We start from the raw sequence: 23,110 nt of genomic DNA, 5'->3' as shown, positions 1-23,110 counted from the left end.
TACAGATCAGCAGCCTGAAGCTGGAGGTCAATGGAATGTGATGGAAAAGCCATGTGATGGAAAAGCCAGGGAGCCCCAAGGATTGCCAGTCAGCCTGAAGACCCTGACCCTGGGAGAAAGTCAACCTTCTAGCCTCTGAACCTGTGAGCCAATAAATTCCTGTCATGAACCCATTGTATGGTATGTATATGGTATTTATTTTAGCAGTTGGGAAACTAAAACAATCATCATAGCAAGCTTATTTTTAGTTCTAACATTATGGTGAATTTTACTACTTTATTTCTTTTTTCTTTTTTAACATGGGCAGGAACCGGGAATTGAACCCGGGTCCTCTGGCATTGCAGGCAAACATTCCTGCCTGCTGAGCCACTGTGGCCCACCCTACTTTACTTCTTAATGTTGAAGAATTCTTGCATTACTGGAATAGAAATGCTTTAGTCATGATGTGTTGTTTTTTAATATGGGATCGTTCCTTGACCTAGTTTAGTTCAAAGATTTGCTCTTTAGCTGTATTTTTTCTGCAGTTGAACTCATTTGTTGAGTTGTGTCATATCAACTTTACCATTTTTAATACATATACTGATAACAATTGTCCATTTTCTCTTCTTCTCTTTCATGGAGGCTGTTCTAGTTTGCTAGCTGCCAGAATGTAACACACCAGAGATGGATTGGCTTTCAATAAAAGGGGATTTATTTCGTTAGTTCTTCAGAGGAAAGGCAGCTAGCTTTCCACTGAGTTTCTTTCTTATGTGGGAATGTGCAAGTTGTGGGTTCCAACAATTTTTCCTGGGGTGATTCTTTTCCACATTTCCAAAGGCCTGGGCTGAACTGCAAGTGCTGAGATGAGGTATGCTGAGCTGCTTGGGCTGTGCTACGTTGAGCTCTCTCATTTAAACATCCAGCCAATTAAATCAAACATCATTCATTGTAGCAGACATGCCTCCTAGCTGACTGCAGTTGTAATGTGAAACAGATGAGGTTCACGTACCATTGGCCAATGTCCACAGCAACAGAACTAGATAACTTCACCTGGCCAAGTTGACACCTAAACCTAACTACCACAGTCCATTTGCCAATTCTCAAAATTGCATGTATCCTCCTTTCCCCCCACTTTGGCAAATAGACATTATTTTTAAAAAGCTACTGGAGTTATGGTAAAACCTTCTTTTTCTTTTCTTGGCCAGCAAATTTTGAAGTGACATTGTTCTCTTTTACTTACTTCATTGTTGCTGGGAAAGTTGCAAATAATTTTGCTATATTTTAACATTTATTTTGAAAGATTTTGGGGGAAATGAAATTCTCAGATCTGGCTTTACTAAATATTTACCCAGAAGATATTTTGTAATTTCAATTTTTTTCTATTTTAATGTAACTTGCTAGATTTAAGTAATGAACTAATTTCAAAATTAAAAGTGTCAAGAACAAAGAGAGTTAAAAAGTTATCCTAAAGCCAACCATTTGACAAGGAATGGGGATTCTTAAAACAATTCTATTTTTGGCTGCAGAAAATTGAGGTGTGAGGTAACTGCCAGATACATAATGAATTTATATGATTCTGTATGCCTTTCTGAGATTATTTTCTTCTTGCTAGTCATACCCATTTTGATTATAGTTCTTTCTCCCTCCTAGTACTTTCAAAGATTTTAAGATGGGAGAATACAAGATTCATCTCTTTAAATAGATTTAAGAATCATAGAAACTTAGTTAATAATAATCACCTCACACCTCCAGATAAATAAAGGCCTTCTTGACTCTTGGGCCTGGATTGCAACTGAATTTCAGAAGCTCACTTTCCCTTCCCTCAGAAAAGATGGAGCTGTCAGCACCTCTGACAGGACCCTGCATCTAATACTCAGCTGACTTGTGGCATGCAGTGAATTTACAATGTACAGTGAGTGGGGAAGGAGCCAGCATCCGTGTGATATAGTGCTATGTCAAATAAAACGGAGGAATTGCTGCTCAGTCAGGATTTCAGGAAGATTTTAATCCTTGCCAGGCCAGAGTTGAGGTTTACCTGACAAGTAGATGTGAAATCTTCTACAGGGATTCATCTGCCCAGAGCTCAACAAGAACAAACTGAAAAAGAGAATAAAGATCTATTAATGTGAGATATGCAATAGTGAGCTTAACAGGTTAATCCAATTGGAGTTGGTCTGGAGTGGTTCCCTTGCTGATATAATTTGCTGAAATGTTTCCTTCTTTTTTAACCTGCTCTTCCTTATAGATCTTTAAAGATAAGCGCAAATCCGACTGCCTAAGTGAAGTTTTCCCTGATAACACTGACACTATTCTTTCCTTCCCTGAATTTTTTTCACGTATTGTCTATTCTCTAATTAAAACATATATTTTATGTATTCTTTTGTTGATAAGTTACTCATTTTAATGTAAATACAGAATGCACACAAATAACTTAATATATACACATTTTGTCACACCAATGGAAACATCTGCCTCTTATGGACAGTACCTATGGCTATTTTGGTCTTAATAATTCTGAATGAAATGAGACACTATCATCCAAAACTCAGTAAAATTGTATACTGTAGGATATGTTTAAAGGTAGAAGTGATTTCTCAATTCTAAAAGAAGTATTATTTTAAGTAATATATTCCTTGTGAACTTGAAATAAACTTACTAGAATTAATGTTTTTCACCAGGTTTGAAGGTTTGTTTAACTACCCCAAAAAGGTGAAAAATAAAAGGAAAGAAGAAACTAGAAATTAGAAGCACTGTCAGCACAATACCGTGTTCACCTTCTATACCAACTGTATAAGGGCCAAAACCCAGAGCCTATTCTTTCTCTTAAGGTGGTAGACAAATATTCTCTTAAGGTGGTAGACAAATGTTTTAAAGGCCTTTCCAAACAAAGTCTCATAAACAAAGTTATCTTATAAACACAAGGCAGATCTTGGGGTGGGGATTTAAAATGGACACACTGCACAATAAATGTACCTTTACTGAATACCATGAATTGAATTTGTTGCAAAAGTTTATTGTCCAGGGTAAAAGAAAAGGCCAGGAAATAATCCAATTATTTTTTTAATTTTAACATGATAGCAAATTTAGTGACCTGACTCTAGTTTTTAACAGAGAAAATATACCATTTTAGGTATATTTTATGCAAGTAAATTATAGTTTTGGCCGTTTTATTTTTCCCTGAGTATAATTTGTGTTTTTATTTAACTTTGCTACTACCATGGATTTAAGTTTATCATGGAAATCCCCAGTTATCTTTTCTTACTTTAAAAATTAAACATGCTTTAGTACTCTTTTCCTTTCTTACAGCCCCAAAATAACAAGGGATCTGGATTCCTATAAATGCTAGAAGCAAACACACATTACATATTACTTTTCTACTAAAACATACCATTTGGTCCTTTGTGTTATCTCTCATCTCCTTTGCATCCTCTAGCTTAACTAAATTCTCTGAAATAAACCAACAATTCCAGATCTCTTCTTAAAATTATTCCACCTGAAAGAAAAAACCTTTTCAGGGCAGTATTCAGTGTTAGCTGCCCTGACACTTCCATAGGGTTATCTAGAGTGAAGGTTGCCAGAGCTATGCAAAGCATGACCATCCACAAATGAAGGACATCTGGAATTAAAAAGGAAAAAGTCAGAATCTGTAGTCATGCAGTAGAACTGAGATGGCTCAGGAATATAGGCATACCTGCTAAGGGAAACATCAGGTTCTCTCAGGGATTCATCTTCTTAGGGCACATAGCTTTCAAGTGGATGAATATCTCTGAACTCAGAATACTTCCATATTCCCAGAGTTTTTGTCCCTATAGTTTCCCAGGAGGCAAAATATACTACTTCCTAAGAGCCACTTTGCCCTTGGATTCACTCCATATTTACCATACTGTTTTGTTGTTGAGGTTGTGATTGTTAATGATTTTCTATTTGCTTGACTCAGTTCCTCTATCAATATAATAGATCGTTAGGAACAGGGAATATATTTCAAGACCACAAAATACATAGATATGCTTTGGAGTTTCTAAATACAAATTCATTGACAAGTTGGTGCCTAGAAAATAAAACATTTTAACAGTCAATTAATCCTTTTAGCTTTACATAGTAAACACTAATTTTCAATAATGTCTTTCATTCATTGGTGATGTGTTTCAACTGAATTGAACAGTTATGTGGTAGCAAAATTAAATTCAAAATAGTCTTTTAATAGTATCAGCAGAAAGCCATTTCTGAATTATATTATTTAAAATGTGATGTTAGACAAAAAGAAATAATAGCATGTTTTGTTACCAGGAGGATTAAGATGAAATTAGAATTATTTGGTATTTTTAACAAATTCAAGAACGGCATATTAAGAAATGTGTCTATCTTAAACACTACTGAAAAATTATTGAAAATGGATAGAAAATAAGTAAGGAAATGTAAATTTAAAATAACCAGTGGCTATTTTACAAAATTAGAATTTGTAATTCACAAATTCTAAGGTGTGTAGATCAAAGTATTTTACAAATATATAAAATCAGAATAAATAAAGGCTACAGTAGTGACTCCATGTAGAATATTTCCATTTAAAAAATAAAATTATATATACTTATCCTGCTGAATTTTGATGATGATTTCCTTAGGCTAAAATATGAATTGCTAAATCTTATGGGTTTTTTTTTTGTTGTTGTTCATATTGATCAAGCTAATCCTGAGCATTATATAAACTAGGGAAAACATGATATTTAGAATACTAAAAATACCTTTTATAACAGCATGAATTAATAAAGCAAGACAATCTAAAATTCAGCATTGGAACTCAGAAATTGTCTTGTTCAGTTGAAAAATACATTACATTGAAGTGTCACTTTTTTTCAAATAATGACATCACTAAGTAGATTTAAAGATATTTATTAAATATCAGATTTTTTTTTAGCATTTTCTTACTCTGGGTACTAAAATATAACAATTTAGGACCCTGATGTTTTATATGGAGTTCATGGCAAAAACTAAGATTCAAATCTTGAGCTAAGAAGACATACAGTCATTTAAAATAAATGTTATACATACCATTGTTGGAATCAGTATGTAATTTTGATTAGAAAATAAAATGACTGAACTTTTCTAAAGACTGTATTTCATTTTAATGAGATAAAGTGATTTTCAAAAAATGTTCACCATATTTCTTTTGGTTTAAATTTTTTGTCTGGTACTTACTTGATTCTCCCAACAGGGTTCCTTTAAAATTTACCTATATCATAGCATGTTCATCTCTTCTGGTTCATCAGTTGGTAAAAAAAAAAAAAGAATTTACAATATACATTTTTTTATGGCCAAAAGCTCCAAGACAAAATTATGTTCATGAACTTGCCCCAAACACCAAATTAGTGAATACTGAACCGTTGCCCCTAGGGGGAATAGGGGCAATGGTCACAATATTTTCGACAACCAATCAATACAAAACCCTGTTTTATGTGTGCTTCTGTTTAAAAACATCTTATTTAATATATATTGTTCACTCATTATTAACATTGAGATGACAGTCAAAAGCACCATAACTCATACCTGAACAAAATTTATATAATCTGTAAGGTGCATCTAAGCCGTCTCACATTTAGTAACCCAAAACAGCACTTCATGCTTGGGGGTCATTTAGATCAGTGAAATCACCAACAAAAAGCCCAAAAATGCAGGGGAAAAAAGTGACACTAAGTATTCCACTAAAGGGACAGTTAACAATACGAAAGCTGAGACGAGCAGGTGGGAGGGCATCTTCGCTTCTTCGGCCTCAGCTGGAACTGGCACGTTCAATCAGATGAGTGAAACTTGTCTATAATCTTGCATGTCCAGACTGTGAAAGCACAGGAAGCTTTGATTTGGGTGTAACAAATTTTAGCGAGGAAGCCAATCCTCAAATACAGAGCCTCTGAGTGATGAGGGTTGATTGCATCCATTACTGTGTTTTTCTGACATACACATGTGAAAAGATTCAGTCATTTTTCTCACAGGGTGAATTTTCACAAGGCAAGTTGACTATCATGTGATTTGTGAGGTGGTCAGGTGAAGGATTTGCCTTAAGCAGACTGCTTCCTCTTTCTCTAACTCAAACTGGATTAATCATTTTATTTATCCTAACATTAGGAAATAAAACATAGGAATCATGTAAGAAACTTGTGCTAAAGTTCTGATGGCATAAAGAAAAGAATTGCATTACCCTAGGTGAAATTGAAGCCAGATTTGCTCAGAGATGGTTAGGTTTTATATACCTATACATATAAAACTATAAAGAATAACTTTATTAAACTTTTTGAAAGAGAAAGTAACAACGCTTTCGTTACTGTCAAACTCTATGCTTCTTAAGATGTCTTTTCAATAGGAAAAATACATAAAAATGACATTTTAGAAATATGATAATTGAATCTATTATTAGATATATTATTAGATGGATAATGTCTTGCATTGGGTTCAGTAAATAGAAGGTTCAATAAATGTTTCTTCCAATATACCTTTTCTCTCCAATGTATGCAGAACATAAATAGAAAGAAGGAAAAAAAACTCAAAGAAGAAAATCATAATATGAATTTGAGGAGTCCTTTGAATAAAAATGAGGAATATGGAACATCAATAGAAAGTCTGGCTACAGCTCTGTGCTTAAATGTGAAAGATCAGGGGGTTGTTTATGTGGCGAGATGTTTCTGATGAGGTAATTGACATATAACTAGGAAAATTTTACCTAAAGGTATATTTACATCTAGATAATTCCCTCATAGTTTGAACATTTTCAGTTCAAAATATTCTGACTGCAAACATAATCAATACTGTAGGATATTATTACTACAGCACATTTCTTCTCAGGAGCTAAAATGGCCTTATAGAAATAAACTATCACAATCATTCTCTCAGGGAAGAAATCAATGGAAAAAGAGCAGCATTGGGATTAGGGTGTGTGCTGGTTTGAAAGGATGTGTGTTCTCTAAAAAAGTCACGTTTTAATCAAAATCCAGTTCATAAAGGCAGACTAATCTATATTCAATAGTGTATGTTTGAAACTGTAATGAAATCATCTCCCTGGAGTTGTGATTTAATCAAGAGTGGTTGGTAAACTGGATTAGGTGATGACATGTCTCCACCCATTTGGGTAGATCTTTATTATAATAGTTTCTGGGGTCCTATAAAAGAGGAAACCTTTTGGAGAATGAGAGATTCAGAGAGAGCAGAGCAGAATGACATAACCACGAGAAGCAGAGTCCACCAGCCAGCGACCTTTGGAGATGAAGAAGGAAAATGCCTCCCAGGAAGCTTCATGAAACAGGAAGCCAGGAGAAGAAGCTAGCAGATGATGCCATGTTCACCATGTGCCCTTCCAGATGAGAGAGAAACTCTGACTATGTTCATCATGTGCCTTCCACTTGAGAGAGAGACCCTGAACCAAGGTATCTTGAGCCAAGGTATCTTTCCATGGATGCCTTAGATTGGACATATCTATAGATTTTCTTTAATTGGGACATTTTCTCAGCCTTAGAACTGTAAACTAGCAACTTATTACATTCCCCTTTTTGAAAGTCATTATGTTTCCAGTATGTTGCATTCTGGCAGCTAGCAAAATAGAACAGGGTGAGACAACAAGTCTCTTCAGGCCTAAAATTCAAGGATGCATGCATTTTTATAGTCTTGCAAGTACCAATCTTCTTAATTTGTATGCCTAAGGTGCCTCTTTAGCATTCCCTTAGTTCTGGCCTGAAAGAGAGGTATGGAGATAAAATCTTATTCCATATGATATCCATGTTATCATGCACATATTTTCAAACCAGAAAGATGCTTCTTGTAAATGTACATGACAGAGTGTACATAATGTGCTGAGTCAGCACAGTGCTTTGCCCTCCAGTTCTTTGCAGTCCTTCCATAAAGAGAATTCTCCCAAGCACAATATTAATTTCTGACCTCTTTTGAATTCACCTCAAGTGGACATTTCCAAGTCTTTAATGTTCTGGTTGCTTTTTGCTGCCTAATGATTAGAGGAAAACATATTCACTAAAGTATTCAGTAAAGCAGAATGTTTACTATTTCTCAGCAACATAATTTTTTTTAAGAAAAGAGCTGTCAGTTTTTTTTCCCTAGGATTATCTCAATCTTAGCACTGAAAGTCCTGTGTCCTGAAAACCTCTCAATATCAGGCAAATTGGGACACTGAGTTTGCAATGAGGTTTAATAGATTTGTATTCCTCCTTTGGTTTTTCTCTAAGATTATTTGTCTACCAGGTCATAAGAGTCATAGGCATCTGCAAATGGTCAGCATGTTTTTTATGAAGCTGATGAAACTGCAAAAGATAAATATGAGGGGGGTGGAGAGAGAAAGAGAAGGAAAAGAGGAAGAAAGGGGAATAAAGATAAAGAGAGACTTCATTGTGCCTGTTATCCCAGGGAAAGTATAATTCTTAATTATTTATTTATAAATAACTAAGTACATTTATGCAGCCATTATAGCTATTTTTTTGAATGTCTACAAATGGCTAAATTTAAATTATTTTCAATTTCATGTTTCCCCCAGCAAATGCAAGGATGTGTAAGTATTATATGAGGGATACCAATGTGTTTTAGAACAAAGAGAAATGCTTCAAGGCAAAAGCAACTCAGCATATTCTGCAAAAAAGAAAACTGAAAGTTTTAGTGGAACCAATCACTGAACAATCCTGCACAAGTGAAAAGTGCTTGAATTATTGCTTCTGTGAGTATGCCTAACATTTTTATTAACTTCCAAATACATGGTAATGATGTTTCAGGATAATTACCATACTTAGAGACAGATTTTAGGGGAGAAGTTATTTCCTGAGCCCAGATTCTTTGACTATCATGGTAATAAAAATTTCCTGCCCATGACAGCATTTCACTGGCCTAGTGTTCTTTTGCCTTCAACTTGACATATCCAAGGACAGGGTCACAGAGACTGAAGTTTGAAATTCTTCAGTTGATGTTATAGCAAAAGTGTGCTTGAAATTTATGTTCTCATACATATAAAAGGAAAAGGAGAGAAAAAAACCTGTTTTCTTCTATATATCAAACAATTTCCTCTTTTTTGTAATTTTACTCAAATAAGAAAAACAATTCAGATATCTGAGTGAAAAAGTGCTTAATATTATTTATTCAAAAGCATATTACTCTATAGGGAAAATAATTGCTTGTTCATAGCCACATAATTGGATATAGAGTTTAGATTTAGACTACACATGCTTTTCTAAACTTTTCCTTGAATTATTGATAACCACTGACAACATAATTTCACTTTTCTATGCCTTTTGTTATTTGACAAATTTATGAAAGCAGTGGATAATATTGTCAACATTTAAATACATGGAGATGATTTCCTTTATTTATGTCTCATCATGGCCAGAGCATCCAGCCCCTTATTCAACTTGACTTTTCCTTTATTTACAGTTTTTAAGCTCTGAGTGCATTAGAAATATCTAGGATAGTTGAACATGGAGATGTTTTGGCACAACTCTGGAAATTCTGCATCAATAAAGCCCAGGTATCCCCATTGGCTCTCAGCAAACCCATCCTAATTAAACAGTTTTGCATAACTAATTAAATGATGAAAAATACCATTTTTTTCTTCTGATTATAAAAAGTAAAGCATTTTCTATGAAGGAGATGCTTTTCATTTGAATAAGGAAAACATATCACCTGCCCTTTAGAGCTCCCTAATCACAGAAGGGTCTATTCCTTCACTGGTTGCCTTTGACTTTGAAATGTGCACATTGATTCTGTACGTCATGAATGAGGTAGCAAAGCACTGACCCAAGCCTCCCCATGTGACAGCTAGACCATGCTAAATAATACCTGAAAACCATGTTAAACAAATAACAATTAGCACCTGAAAACCCTGTGCTAGGTGTGTGTGTGTGGGGGGCAACCAATGTGAATCTGGCCTGGATCTACCTGGAAATGAAATCCACCAAGCTCCAATATTAGGAAATCTGCATTTCCATACACCACTCATACTAAATACTGCTTATAAATGCTCTTCTCTTCAAGGCTATCTTCAATATTTTTATGCACAAAATTTTCCTGATTTTTCTTATTAAAAAAAATTACAAGAAACACAAACATTCCCAACACATACACTCAGCAATTCACAATATCATCACATAGTTGCATATTCATCATCATGATCATTTCCCAAAACATTAGCATCAATTCAGAAAAAGAAATAAAAAGACAACAGAAAAATATAACAAACAGAAAAAAAAATTTTACAGGCCATACCCCTTACTGATCCCTTTCACTGATCACCACCATTTCAAACTAAATCTATTTTAACATTTGCTCCCCCTATTATTTATTTTTATTCCATATGTTCCTCTCATCTGTTGACAAGGTAGATAAAAGGAGCATCAGACACAAGGTTTTCACAATCACACAGTCACATTGTGAAAGCTATATTATTATACAATCATTATCAAGAAACATGGCTACTGGAACACAGCTCTACATTTTCAGGCAGTTCCCTCCAGCCTCTCCATTACATCTTGGATAACAAGGTGATATCTACTTAACACATAAGAATAACCTCCAGGATAACCTCTCAACTCTGTTTGGAATCTCTCAGCCATTTGACACTTTGTCTCATTTCACTCTTTCCCCTTTTGGTCAAGAAGGTTTTCTCAATCCCTTGATGCTGAATCTCAGTACATTCTGGGATTTCTGTCCCACGCTGCCAGGAAGATCCACACCCCTGGTAGTCATGTTCCACATAGACAGGGGGAGGGTGGTGAGTCTGCTTGCTGTGTTGACTGGAGAGAGAGGCCACATCTGAGCAACAAAAGAGGTTCTCTGGGGGTGACTCTTAGGCTTAATTTTAAGTAGGCTTGACCTATCCCCCGTGGGGTTAAGTTTCATATGAACAAACCCCAAGACTGGGGGCTCAGCCTATAGCTCTGGTTGTCCACACTGCTTGTGAGAATATCAAGAATTCAACTTGGGGAAGTTGAGTTTTCCCCCGTTCTCACCATTCCTCAAGGGGGACATTGCAAATACTTTTCCACTCACTGATCAAATCACTCTGGGATTCATCAGGGCATCACCTGGACAAACCAACAAAACCTCATGTCCTATACAAAGTTCCATGTACTTAAGATGTTCAATCAACTATCTACATGTTATATTAGGAGATGTACTAGTCAAAGTATAGATTTGTACCAAATAAACATTTTTTGCTTTAGTCTCACACATTAGTTGAAATTTTAAAATATTAAGTACCACCTATTTTCAGCACACTGCAGTAATGACATTCTTTTGTTCTCCCTGATTTATTTTTTTTTTAAATTATTTTTCCTTGTAGAGAACAGCGAGAAGCTGGTACAAATCAGTGAATAATTTTTACATCCTGTCCCCTTCATCAGCATGGTCATGTACCTGCATTGTTCTAAGAAAGATGCCGCCTTCACTGGCAAGATTGATACACAGAGAAGTCTCCCTTTAGTATAGAAAACTCATTTCCGAATTTTTACTCTCTTTACTAGCAATCCTCCTTTTCCCTCACTCTCTGGTAGCTTCTTTTAGTATCTGAATTATAATTGGCTCTGAAGAAAGATGCAAAAGCTCAAAAAATTACAGAAAGAAAAGCCATTGAAAAAGATGCCTGACATTTATTGCATTGAACATGGAAAAGTTATAGTGGTCATCAAGTATTTTTATTCTTTCTTACGACTTTTATAACTTTCAATTTTAGTTAGGCCATTTGGTTAGATATGTAACAGTGGGAAAAGCACATCATCTTTTTTAAGGAGATTGGAGAGAAAGTTTGCTGCCAAAAAAATTGACAGCTGCAAAGCTAAAAGCAACAAAAATACAAAAACAAACAAAGAGGCAAGACCTACTCAAAACATATCCTATGGACAACATTGCATAAGCAAAATCTCAGGAACGTCCCTTAAGTTTTGTATAGAAAACAAATTTATACATCTTATAATCCACTGGATTTACTTTAAGTTCAAAGCTATTTTGTAATTATTCAGCTTTTTTTTCCTTTTTGCACTTCAATAAAAGTTCTTTTATGATTTGAATTATTTAGATGAATTCCAGTTTGTAAACCTTTAAGGAAAAAGATAAAAACTCATGATTCACTTTGTGCCAGTTTGAAAAGATTTATGTGCCCTAGAAAAGCCATGTTTTAAGCCTAATCAATCTTGTGGGAGCAAACAGTTTCTTCTAATCCCTATTCAGTACTATAATAGGTTGGAAGCTTGATTAGGTTATCTCCATGGAGATGTGACCTAATCAATTGGGGTATTAAACTTGATTAGATAGAAATGTGTCTCTACCCGTTCTACCTAAGTCTTGATTAGTTTACTGGACTCCTATACAAGAGAGGATATTTAGGAGAGAGTTTCTTTTTGAGAATGAGGAGAGAGCCACAGAACCATGACAGAAGGATGAGAGAACCACAGAGTCCACCAATCAGTGATTTACCTTTAGAGATGAAGAAGGAAAATGCCTTCCGGGAAGCTTCATGAAGCAAGAGGCCTGGAGAGAAAGCCAGCAGATGATGCCATGTTCACCCTGTGCCTTTCCAGCTGAGAGAGAAATGCTGAAATTCATTGGCCTTCTTGAATGAAGGTATCTTTCCCTGGATGCCTTAGATTGGACATTTCTATAGCCCTGCTTAAATTTGGACATTTTCATGGTCTTAGAACTGTAAACTAGCAACTTATTAAATTCCCCTTTTTAAAAGCTGTTCCATTTCTGGTACATTGCATTCCAGCAGGTAGCAAACTAGTACAGTTTTTTTCAATTCTGTAATAGAAATTGAGCATTTTTCTGACTTAGAAGATTAACACATCATTAGTAGAACTATTGACATGATCAATGTGAAAATTTACAATTTATAAACTTAGGAAATTTAATTTAAATATTTTCTAAATTGCAAGCTTCTTATTCAACATGCAGAGACTAATTGTCATCTCAATAGACATTTAATGAATATCAACAGGTTAATTAATAAATATTAATTCCTAGCATAATATTTTTTTTTGCATGGGCAGGCACTGGGAATCAAACCCGAGTCTCCGGCATGGCAGGCGAGAATTTTGCCACTTAGCCACTGTCACACTGCCCCTAACATAATATTTTCAATGACACTCCTTATGGAATAATAGACTTCATTATATGCTTAATAATATGCAAAAAAACCCTCCTAAATCAGTACATTACTTAGAGAAAGGCATTACACTTGGGTAAATTTTCCATAAAAGCACATTTTTTTATGTAGGACTACCGATCTCCCCATTGGCTTTATATGTAACTGTGAAAAAAAAAAACTGAGGAAGATTTTTCATGTTTGAATGAAATAAAATGTCTTGTGGAGGATAAATCATTTGAAATTAAATTCAATCAGCAAATGATAAAGTTACGGTAGAATAAAAGTGCCAAAATATTATTTCCTTACTGCAAATATAATTCTTGTAAAGGTCTCAAAAGAGTAGTCCTTTAAATCTTCAAACATGGCATCATTATCTGCTAGCTTTACCTCCTGGCTTCTGGTTTCATGAAGCTCCCTGAGAGGCATTTTCCTTCTTCATCTCCAAAGGTCGCTGGCTTGTGGACTCTGCTTCGTGGTGCTGCAGCATTCTCTGCTCTCTCTGAGTCTCTCATTCTCCAAGATATTTCCTCTTTTATAGGACTCCAATAAACCACAAGATCCACCCAAATGGGTGGAGACATGTCATCTCCTAATCCAGTTTAACAACCATTCTTGACTAAATCACATCAACCAGGGAGGTGATCTCATTACAGTTTCAAATATACGGGATTGAATAGGGGTTATTCTACCTTTATGAAATGGGATTTATATTAAAACATGGCTTTTCTTAGGGGGCATACTTCCGTTCAAACCAGCCCAGGGCATAAGAATTTTGGTGAGAAGATTGAAGCTGTAGATAGAAGAGCCAGGGATAGTCCTTGTGACTTTTAAGGAAAGCTCTGACAGGAGTGGTACAGCTAGTGATATTGACATCTGAGGGAAAGGCATATTAAGAAGAAGGAACAGCCAACTCTCTCAAATGAGAACGTGCCTGGCCTGGTCCTGGAACACCAAGGGACCCGTGTCCTGGAGCTGAGAGAAGGAAGAGGAGAGGAACAGGGAATCAGGTCAGGAGGATAAAGAAAAGCAAAATCATGGTGTCTCTTGTAAATCAAGTAGAGGAGTGACCTGAGACTGCCAGGAGTTAAGAGTGAAGTAAAAAATAGCTCACAGAACTGAAGACAAAACTGGAATGGCACACAAAGGAAATAGTGTGCAAAAGTAAAAATTTAAATGTAAAATTTAAAATGCAGCTACCTCACTCACTTCAGGTCTTCCTTAAAAGTCACAATGAAGCCTTCCCTGGCTATGCTTTCTACAGCTTCAATCTTCTGTTTCATTTATTTTTTTTCCCTTAGAATGTAACACAACAAAATAAAAAAAATTTGAAAGCACACAAAGGAAATATTATGCAAAACAAACAAAAATTTAGAAAAGCAATCAGAATGAAACAGAAACAAATAGTAAAAGGATTGGGGAGAAAATTACCAACTTCAAAAAAAGGCAGAGAAAATACAGCATATGCAAATATCATCCCCAAAATCAAAGCAAAGTGTAAACATACCTTTCCAGAAAAATAAAAAAATAAAATTTTGCAGAAAAAAAGAAAAGACATGAATGTACATATTTAAAAAATACACTATGTGCTTGACAAAATTGACCTCTAAAGGCCTACACTGAAATATATTCCTAAAAAAATTTATTGGAATCTTAAGATACAGAATTCTTTAGACCACATGGCAAAAGTTGAGTAGTTCATAAGTGGCAAATTAGGTGGGCCTCAGATTCCTACACAGTATTCAATACCGAATAAACACAAAACATGATTCAAGTAGTTTATTTCAGTGGTCTCCCCTTCATGTATAAATGCTACACACAATTACAGAAATGTTTAAAGAATAAAGTTTGGGCAACCAAGACTTGTCTAGAAGATCATTGCAAAAAGATTACTGTGATTTATGTAAGTGTAGACATAAGTTTAAAACAAATGTGGCATTGGAAATACAAAACAGAATGTAAATATTTTAAGCTCTGACAATGCATGTTGATAGAATTGACAAGTTGGAAATGAAAGGTTGAAAAATTGAGACAAAATAAGTTTGCCAATGAATTCATCTGTAGTTGTTAGAAGTCAAATACATCATTTATAGTTTTTAAAAACTTTGAAAATATGCATGTTAATATTCTAACAATATGAAGGAAATCATTATGAAAGGTAATTTTATTAGGGTGGGAGAGAAGACGCTTCTTCATTTTAACATTTCTCAATTTAGAGAAATAATATATATTGTTAAATATTGTTTAAAGATATAGGCCATTTTCACTAAAAATAAAAAGAATGTAAAACATGAAGCTATGGTCTGCTCATAAATCATCTAGATCATAAACTGAATAAAAGTAAAAAATGTAATCATAGGCGGGCCACGGTGGCTCAGCAGGTAAGAATGCTTGCCTGCCATGCCCAAGGACCCGGGTTCGATTCCTGGTGCCTGCCCATGTAAAAAAAAAATGTAATCATGGTTAATTAGAAAGTCTTATAAAGAAATAGAGCAGAGTTTCTGATACCAGTGGTTACAGATGTGCTGAGATGTCAGTCCCATCAGGACTTGTGAATTCAGGAAGGGCTTGGTTTAACAGTACTCCATAAGGGTTGTTTTCAGTCTCTTCTTTTTACCCCAATATGTTGTAAAATATAATCACTTTAATATAACAATGGAAAATGTATACCTTACAACATAGTGCTGCATGTGTCTATAAAATAATCCTTACACCGTTAGTTAGTCACTCATTTATGTATAATTTCAGTGTCTGGAAATTAGTTTAAGAAGACTCTGTAAAAAGTCCTAGAGAGAGTTGCAAAGGAACACATTTAGGTAGTAGAAATTTCGAGAGGAATAAAAATTGGTAATGGTGATGGAAATGGTTCTGATTAGATATAAAGTAAAAAATCTGACTTACTAGGTTGTGGACAAATTACTATAATGCTTTAGGGAGATATTTATGAAGAAGAGTGATATCTGTTGTGGTGGTTTGAAGCTGTATGTACCCCAGAGAAACGTTATGAACCTAATTCATTCCTGTGTCTATTGTATGTAGGACCTTTTGATGTGTCTTAATCCCAATATGGAGCCCTTTATAAGAGAATGAAATTCAGACATTGCAAGAAAAACATGGAAACAAGAAGCTGAAATTCAGTGGAACCTGAAAAAGAATGGAGAGGCTAGGAGATGCCACCATATGACAAAATAAGGATGAAGAATCACTGGCAGCCAGCCCCAGAATGCAGAAAGTATCACCTTGATGATGCCTTGAGTGGACTTTTTCCCAGCCTCAAACCATCAGCAAATAAATTCCCATTGTTTAATTCAACCCTGTTTATGATGGAAAATTGAAAAACAAGGAGGTAGGTAAATAAACACTCACTGTTTCTGAGACTCACTTACCTGGTTAGAACTAATGCTGAATCATAAATTTAGCTTAAATGCTCCTTTGATCTTGCTTTGGTGAAAGCTGCTATACAATGAGCCTACTTAAAGAGAAAAAAAAAAGAAAGAAATGACACGATGTTCATGAACCAAATTCAGGATGCTTCTTATTCAAGGATAGCAAACTTAGCATTCTACCTAGGACGTTTGACTTTCAGGACATTTGACCTTATGGCCCTTAAACATTTTCCTAAATGGCCCCAGTGATATCAGTACACAGCCATCTGTGTTCTAGCCCCAAGTTATTCTTCAACTACAGCTTAATAACCTCAGACTATGGGAGAGAGTGTCCCCAAGGTCCTAGGGAGTATTTCGTCAAAGTCCAAAAGCTACAAATGAGAGGACTGGATGGCATAAACTATATGTATTAAAATCTCTGTGAAATCAAGTTTGATATTTCTCAATATTATTTTCAATGAAATAACTATATTCCAAAATACTTATTAGATATGTATTAATTTTAATGAATGAAAATTAATATAATTTTATTATCTTTCCACAAATATGTAGTCAAACATTAAAATATTTTTGGGAATTGAGAGTTCTGATTATCTTCTTCACAGTAGGAGACATTACAGTAATGTAATTACATCATTTTTACTTCTAGCTGATGTTAATTAAGTGCTAAATCCATTTTCCTCCCTAAGGTGTACGAATTTTTAAAATTATACATTTATCTCATGGTCACATTTTTTTTAAAAGATCATCTTTCTTTAATATGCTAGACATTGTTCTGTAAACAGTATTGACTACCAGTCTTTGTTAGTTTAAAGGCTCATTTAGGGGTTTTACAGGAAATATTATAGAAACATGTTACCTTGGAGTGAAGGTAAAGCATAAGACTTAATTAAGAACCAGACAATGGGTATATAAGTTAGAATTTTATTTTGTTTCAAATATCATAATATCAACATTATCAAACAAACCAAAAAGAAGATTTATTAGATCCTGTAATCTGGAAAGACAAGAGTAAAGTTACAAATATCTAGAACAAGTAGCCAGAATCCATTACAATTCTATTCCATAATATCTTCCCCTGTAACAGGACATGAAATAAAACTATTCCTATTGTTTTGGAATTTTGGCTAAAATCCCAAAGCTGAGGACAGTGGGTACATTCTGTAGTGAGATTTTTGCTATAACCCCTTTGACTTGCTAAAGTGATGTCCAAACTATCCCTTTGAATCCGAACTCTAATACTCACCTTCATGTAATATAAAACAAATTAGGGTTTTGTTAGAAGTTTCTTAATTGGTCCAGCTTTGGTCATGATATCACAGTGGCCTGGATATGCATGTGTCGGGGGGAGGGGATGCTGGGGGGAGTAGGGGAAAAGTCTATTAACAAAAGGAAGTTGAAAATGTACTAAGCTGTGCAGGAAGACAAAAGAGCAATTTTTTTATAGTTTTTTTTTTCTTTTGGCATGGGCAGGCACCAGGAATCGAACCCAGGTCTCTGGCATGGCAAGCAAGAACTCTGCCTGCTGAGCCACTTTGGCCCACCCACAAAGAGAAATTTTAATGGAAAAGTGATATAAAATCAGAACAATGTCAAACTATCTCAGGATTGTCCTGTAATCTACTGTTTCACTGTTTTTTTCAATACCCCTAACTACGGAGAGGGATGATCCAAATGCACAGATTGAAGCTAAATCTGCAGGTGAGGATCAATATCTTCAGCTTGGATAATTAGAATAATACATGGTAATGCTTCAAGGAGATCATTATATTCATCTCTTTAAAGACTGAAGAACCATATTCTTTACCCTGCCTCTAGACTTAACTCCAATAACTTCTCAGTGAAAGAGCACTTCTTTAAACAAAAGTAAAATAGTTTGGGGGGATGCCAAAATGTTTAATGTAAGTGCAAAGCTCTTGGATATATTAAACAGTTGGTGAATAAGTCAACTCAAACTAGCAATTCTCAGTGAAATAGGTGACAATATCTGAGTGTGTTTAATTTCCTTAGACGCTGTTTTTTTTTCTTTTTATGGGGGTCAGTATTAACATAATTGGCAATTTTGCTTAAGCTTCACAAGTATTTTTTTGCTCTGAGAGCATGGTTTGCCTTGAAATAACAATACATGTAATCATGACAATTATCATTGTTTTAGTTTTAATTCCCTAAAAGCAGACCGCAAAACATGGTCCCAATTGGACACAGCTAGTTTCTTTGAAACCTGATAAGAAGGAAGCATGAATGAGGAAGTAGAGAAAGATGGAGGAAGACAGAAAAGCCAATACAAGCTTTGATAAGTACTTGACTATCACTGTGAACATAATTATCTCAGAATCTTTCCAAAGGGAAACAAGGAATGCTGTCCCTAACTGGTTGGGTTAGAGGAGAGTTACCCCTAGTCTAAATCTCAGGCACTTCTAGGATACCTTCTCACAAGCTGATGAAGCTTCTGCAGCAGTGGAGAGAGGCCTAAGTGGTAAAGCAGACATATGAAGACACTTGCTGCTTGATATGGAAAAGAGCATGTATGAGGAGAGTCCACTGCAGCTTCAAGTCAGTTCAGAGGTAAACAGAGAAGATACAGAAGAATCACTAGTGCTTGCTACAGTCCACCTCTTGCACTACTCAAACCTGTTCATACTCCACATTGTATAAACGATTATTGATATGTCAAGCCACTGGTCTACCAAATCTATAAAAAATTGGAGGCTTAATAAAACAAATGAGTCCAACTGCCAAAAATGATCCCTAAATAGTACCTGATATTTATCATCTCTATTCTATCACCTCTACTAGATTTATTTTATCCTTGGTTAGTATTTCTACTAGTCTAGGTGGTTTGTCTAGTGGAATGGGCCAGGTTTAATTTCTGACAGTAATGAGCCTCAAGTTATCTCATATTACTACGATTGTACATTCACTGTTTCCATTGGTTGTGGGAATATCAGAAGGCAATACAGTAGCACCACATATATACTCTGCCATTTCTGAAGTATCTACTGATAATCCCAGGTCCCCAGGTAGTCATGATTATGAATATTGATTAAATGCAATGTATAATAACTCCTTTCCCAGCTTCTGTATTAGAACAAGCAGAGCTGTATTTTCTAACTATTGGGGAGACCACTGTATCATGTATCAAAAGTGCATTTGGACTCCTACCCAAGTCTCTCATCCCATGCTCGTTCTTTAGCTTGAAGAGACTGTTCTGATACTCCCTCAGGCAGCAGCTTCCAGATGATGAGGTAGGACCAGTGGATCTCCTAACCACATGCCTGTTGTCACACCTGTTTTAATATAAAATGTGCTCCTAGGTTCAAGTCAATGTTATGAAGGGTTGCTTTTATGGTAGATATGAAGAAAATCTGCTCAAATTTCCTTTCAAAGAATTTTTTTTTTTGCTAACAGGAGTTAAACCAACAGACAGCATCCAGTTACCAGTCCCAACATCTGTGTAGAGCTCCCCATGTGACTTGATCTAGAAAATATTTTAGGAGATTGTGAAAAAAGAAGCAAAATATTTGAGGAGATTGTTGTGAAAATTGTTAGCATGTACATAAATGGTGCACAGAAGTTATTCAGAGGTGGGCAAGGCTAATATAGAGTAGGCAAAGTATTTGCTATAATTACATTTTCATTCCTCATAAAAGGATAATTCTAAAGAATGTGTGAACGTATTTCATCTCTGCCTGCTCTGTAATTTTCCAGAGTATGTCTAAAGATAAAATAGGTAAGTTTGAATACACAGTTGATCTATTGTTTATGCTGATCAATACAATACCAGCAAGGCAAGTCTAAATAAATAATTTGAGCCACCCAGAACAAACTAAATACTCTATAAAATTATATTTGTTGTAATCCCTCCTATGATTTAACCTAATGCAGTTTTCAGATATACATTCTACTAAAATGAGTTTTGAAAAGAAGTTCTTTTTTATTAAAAGCCCATATAGAGCAAGAAATGATGCTGCAGCTTCATCTGCATTATATCTAACCCTCACAACTCACGCCAGAATAAGTATTATTATTCTTATTTTACAAATGAGGAAAGTAAAGCTTAGAGAGACCACATGGCTAATGGCTGCACTGTGGGAGAACCAATTTCATGAACAGGATTAAAACAGGAGAGGTTTAAAAAAAAGGTTTTGGCCAAAGCTACCAAGAACCCACCACCATATTAGAATCATATTAGTTACCAGTGTTTGGCATTTATCAACATCTCTGTACATATTTGAACATTGAAGAAAAATCAGCCAGTACAAAAATTTTAAATGAAAGAAGCAATGTGATACATTAATATGAAAGTAAATTTACTTCAAAGAATAGCTACTGACTTTCATCCCCTCCTTTTAATCTACAATAAATGAATAAAGACAAAAAAGCCCACGCACAGGAAGCAGGACAAGATGACAGTAGGGAATTTAGTTAGTCCTCTAGAGAAGCTAGTAAATAGTTGGGAACTGTCTGGAACAATGGTTTTGAAGGCTTTGGTGCCTGGGTATACATTGTACTCCAGTCTGGAATGGGTGGAAGGGCCATGATCACAGCAGGGAACTGTAAGTAAAGTCTCCCAAACTAGATATTGGTGCCCTTCCCCCATTGTCATGGCAGGTTATTCTGGAGACACTCACTTCCCTGATGGAAAAAGAAGAAGGCTCTACTAGGATCAAGATAAGGGAGCTCAAGCAGGCTCCATTTTCAGATTTAATTAACATATTTGGACTGCTGAATAAAAGCTCAAGCACAGATAAACCCAGAGCAAGCAGAAAAAAAACCCCAAGGTCTCTCCTGGTAGAAAGGAGGCAGGGCTGATGAGGACAGAAACAACAATGGGTTTTGGAGTCTGCTGAGGTCCAAATACTCACAAAGGGCTATGCCATAAGAAAAGGGGTATATAGAGCTGGATACAAACTACAGCTTTTGACTGGTGAACCCAGAGGCTGGGAGCCAGTTCTGAAAATATTTTGTTTTTTTAACTTAGTGGCCCATAAAAAAAAGAAACCTCAGATATTTCCAGTTGTCAGCACTGATCCAGGGAGAGGAAGAGTTAAGGGATGCCTGAAAGACAGTGTAACTAGTTCAGTGAAGGAGATGATTCCTTAAGAGGCATGTCTTCTCTAAGAAAAGGGGGACAGGGCCTAGACAAGTGTCAGATCTCACTGAGAAAATTCAAACCCCAGGAACTGGAAAAGAAAGCCCACTTTCTACCTCAGCCTCTGTTTCAACTACAACACTGGCAGTGACAGGGTCTACTGAGAATTAAAGGCACCACACCACTTTATGCTGATGGGGAGCTGAAGGCTGACAAACACTGCCAGCTGGGCATAAAAAGCAGAGTACAGAGTTAAGAGGTCCCACAGGAAAGACTGGCAATCTTGTGGGTCTCATCTTCAGGGACACTTGATACTGATTGCATCCTCTTCCTAAGACTGGGGACTGTCCTGTTTGGGAATATCTGATTGGGGTTGACCATGTCTGGGGAGACCTTCTTCAGAAAATTAGCTCCAAATAGGCAGAGATAGAATCATAAAAAAAGAGCTAAAAAATTCTGATCAGTTAACAGAAGCTTTTCTAGAGGTCTAGAATAAGTAGAACTGATAGCCAAAGAACAGATAGAGAACAAATCCAAACAACAGGAGAACCCTATGGAAAAGAGTGAAAATGACCTCCAGAATCAATTAATTGAGGAAATCAGATGTCTAGACACCAGCAAAAATTAATGAATCATACGAGGAAAAATGGAGATATGGCTTAGTCAAAGAACAAATTAAAACTACAAATGAGATACAGGAATTGAAACAAATAATTAAAGGGGTTCAAAAAAACTAAATCAAATAAAACATGATGTCACCAAATTGAAGGAAGATATGGCAAAACAGATGAAGAATTATAAAGAACACATTGAATGACAATAAAGAACACAAAAGTTTGAACAAACAAATGGAAGAACTTATACGAATGAAAGGCACAATAGAAGAAAAGGAAAGCACAAGGAAGACTTACTATAGCAGATCTGAAGAGGCAGAAGAAAGGATTAGTGAATTAGAAGACAGAACATCTGAAATCCTACGCACAAAATAACAGGTAGGGAAAAGAACAGAAAAATATCAGCAGGTTCTCAGGGAATTTAATGACAACATGAAGGGCATGACTATATGTATTATGGGTGTCCTAAGATTGGAATAGAAGAGAAAGGGGCAGAAAGAATAATAGAAGAAATAATCACTGAAAATTCAAAATTTTATCTCTTATGAAAAATATAAAATCATAGATACAAGGAGTGCAGTGTACTCCAAACAGAATAGATATGAATAGACTTACTCCAAGACAACTACTAATCATACTGTCAAATGTAAAAATCAAGGAAAGAATTCTGAAAGCAATCCATCACATTCAAAGGAAGATAGTTAAGACTATATGAGGATTTCACAGTAGAAACCATGGAGGCAAGAAGGTAGTGGTATGATATATTTAAGATATTGAAAGAGAAAACTGCCAACAAAGAATTCTATACCCAGCAAAACTGTCCTTCAAAAATGAGCGAGAATTTTAAATACTTTCAGACAGTTATTGAGACAGTTTGTGAACAAGAGCCCTGCTGTACAAGAAATACCAAAGGGCAGCAAGCGTTACA

At 35.5% G+C, this 23,110-nt stretch overlaps 1 protein-coding gene across 3 annotated transcripts in view; it reads right to left on the bottom strand.

Moving 5' to 3' along the window:
- The window catches only part of LOC143646856 (uncharacterized), a 46,059-nt gene extending 29,508 nt beyond the window's left edge, over positions 1–16,551 (bottom strand). Inside the window, exons 1-3 of one of the 3 annotated variants that reach the window (XM_077116263.1) lie at positions 16,477–16,551; positions 3,368–3,472; positions 2,015–2,076 (exon numbers count right to left, since the gene is read on the bottom strand). In XM_077116263.1, the coding sequence (XP_076972378.1) occupies positions 2,015–2,051 (37 nt within the window). In that variant the 5' untranslated portion in view covers positions 2,052–2,076; positions 3,368–3,472; positions 16,477–16,551. Of the gene's footprint in view, positions 1–2,014; positions 2,077–3,367; positions 4,134–16,476 lie in introns of those variants that run through there. The other 2 variants (XM_077116262.1, XM_077116265.1) reach the window with 2 other exon arrangements.
- Between the last annotated feature and the right edge of the window lie 6,559 nt (positions 16,552–23,110).

Source organism: Tamandua tetradactyla, chromosome 9 (genome assembly GCF_023851605.1).
Source record: "Tamandua tetradactyla isolate mTamTet1 chromosome 9, mTamTet1.pri, whole genome shotgun sequence".
NCBI classification, from domain to species: domain Eukaryota; kingdom Metazoa; phylum Chordata; class Mammalia; order Pilosa; family Myrmecophagidae; genus Tamandua; species Tamandua tetradactyla.
The sequence above is the reverse complement of the archived record's forward strand: the minus strand, read 5'-3'. Positions and strand labels throughout refer to the sequence as shown.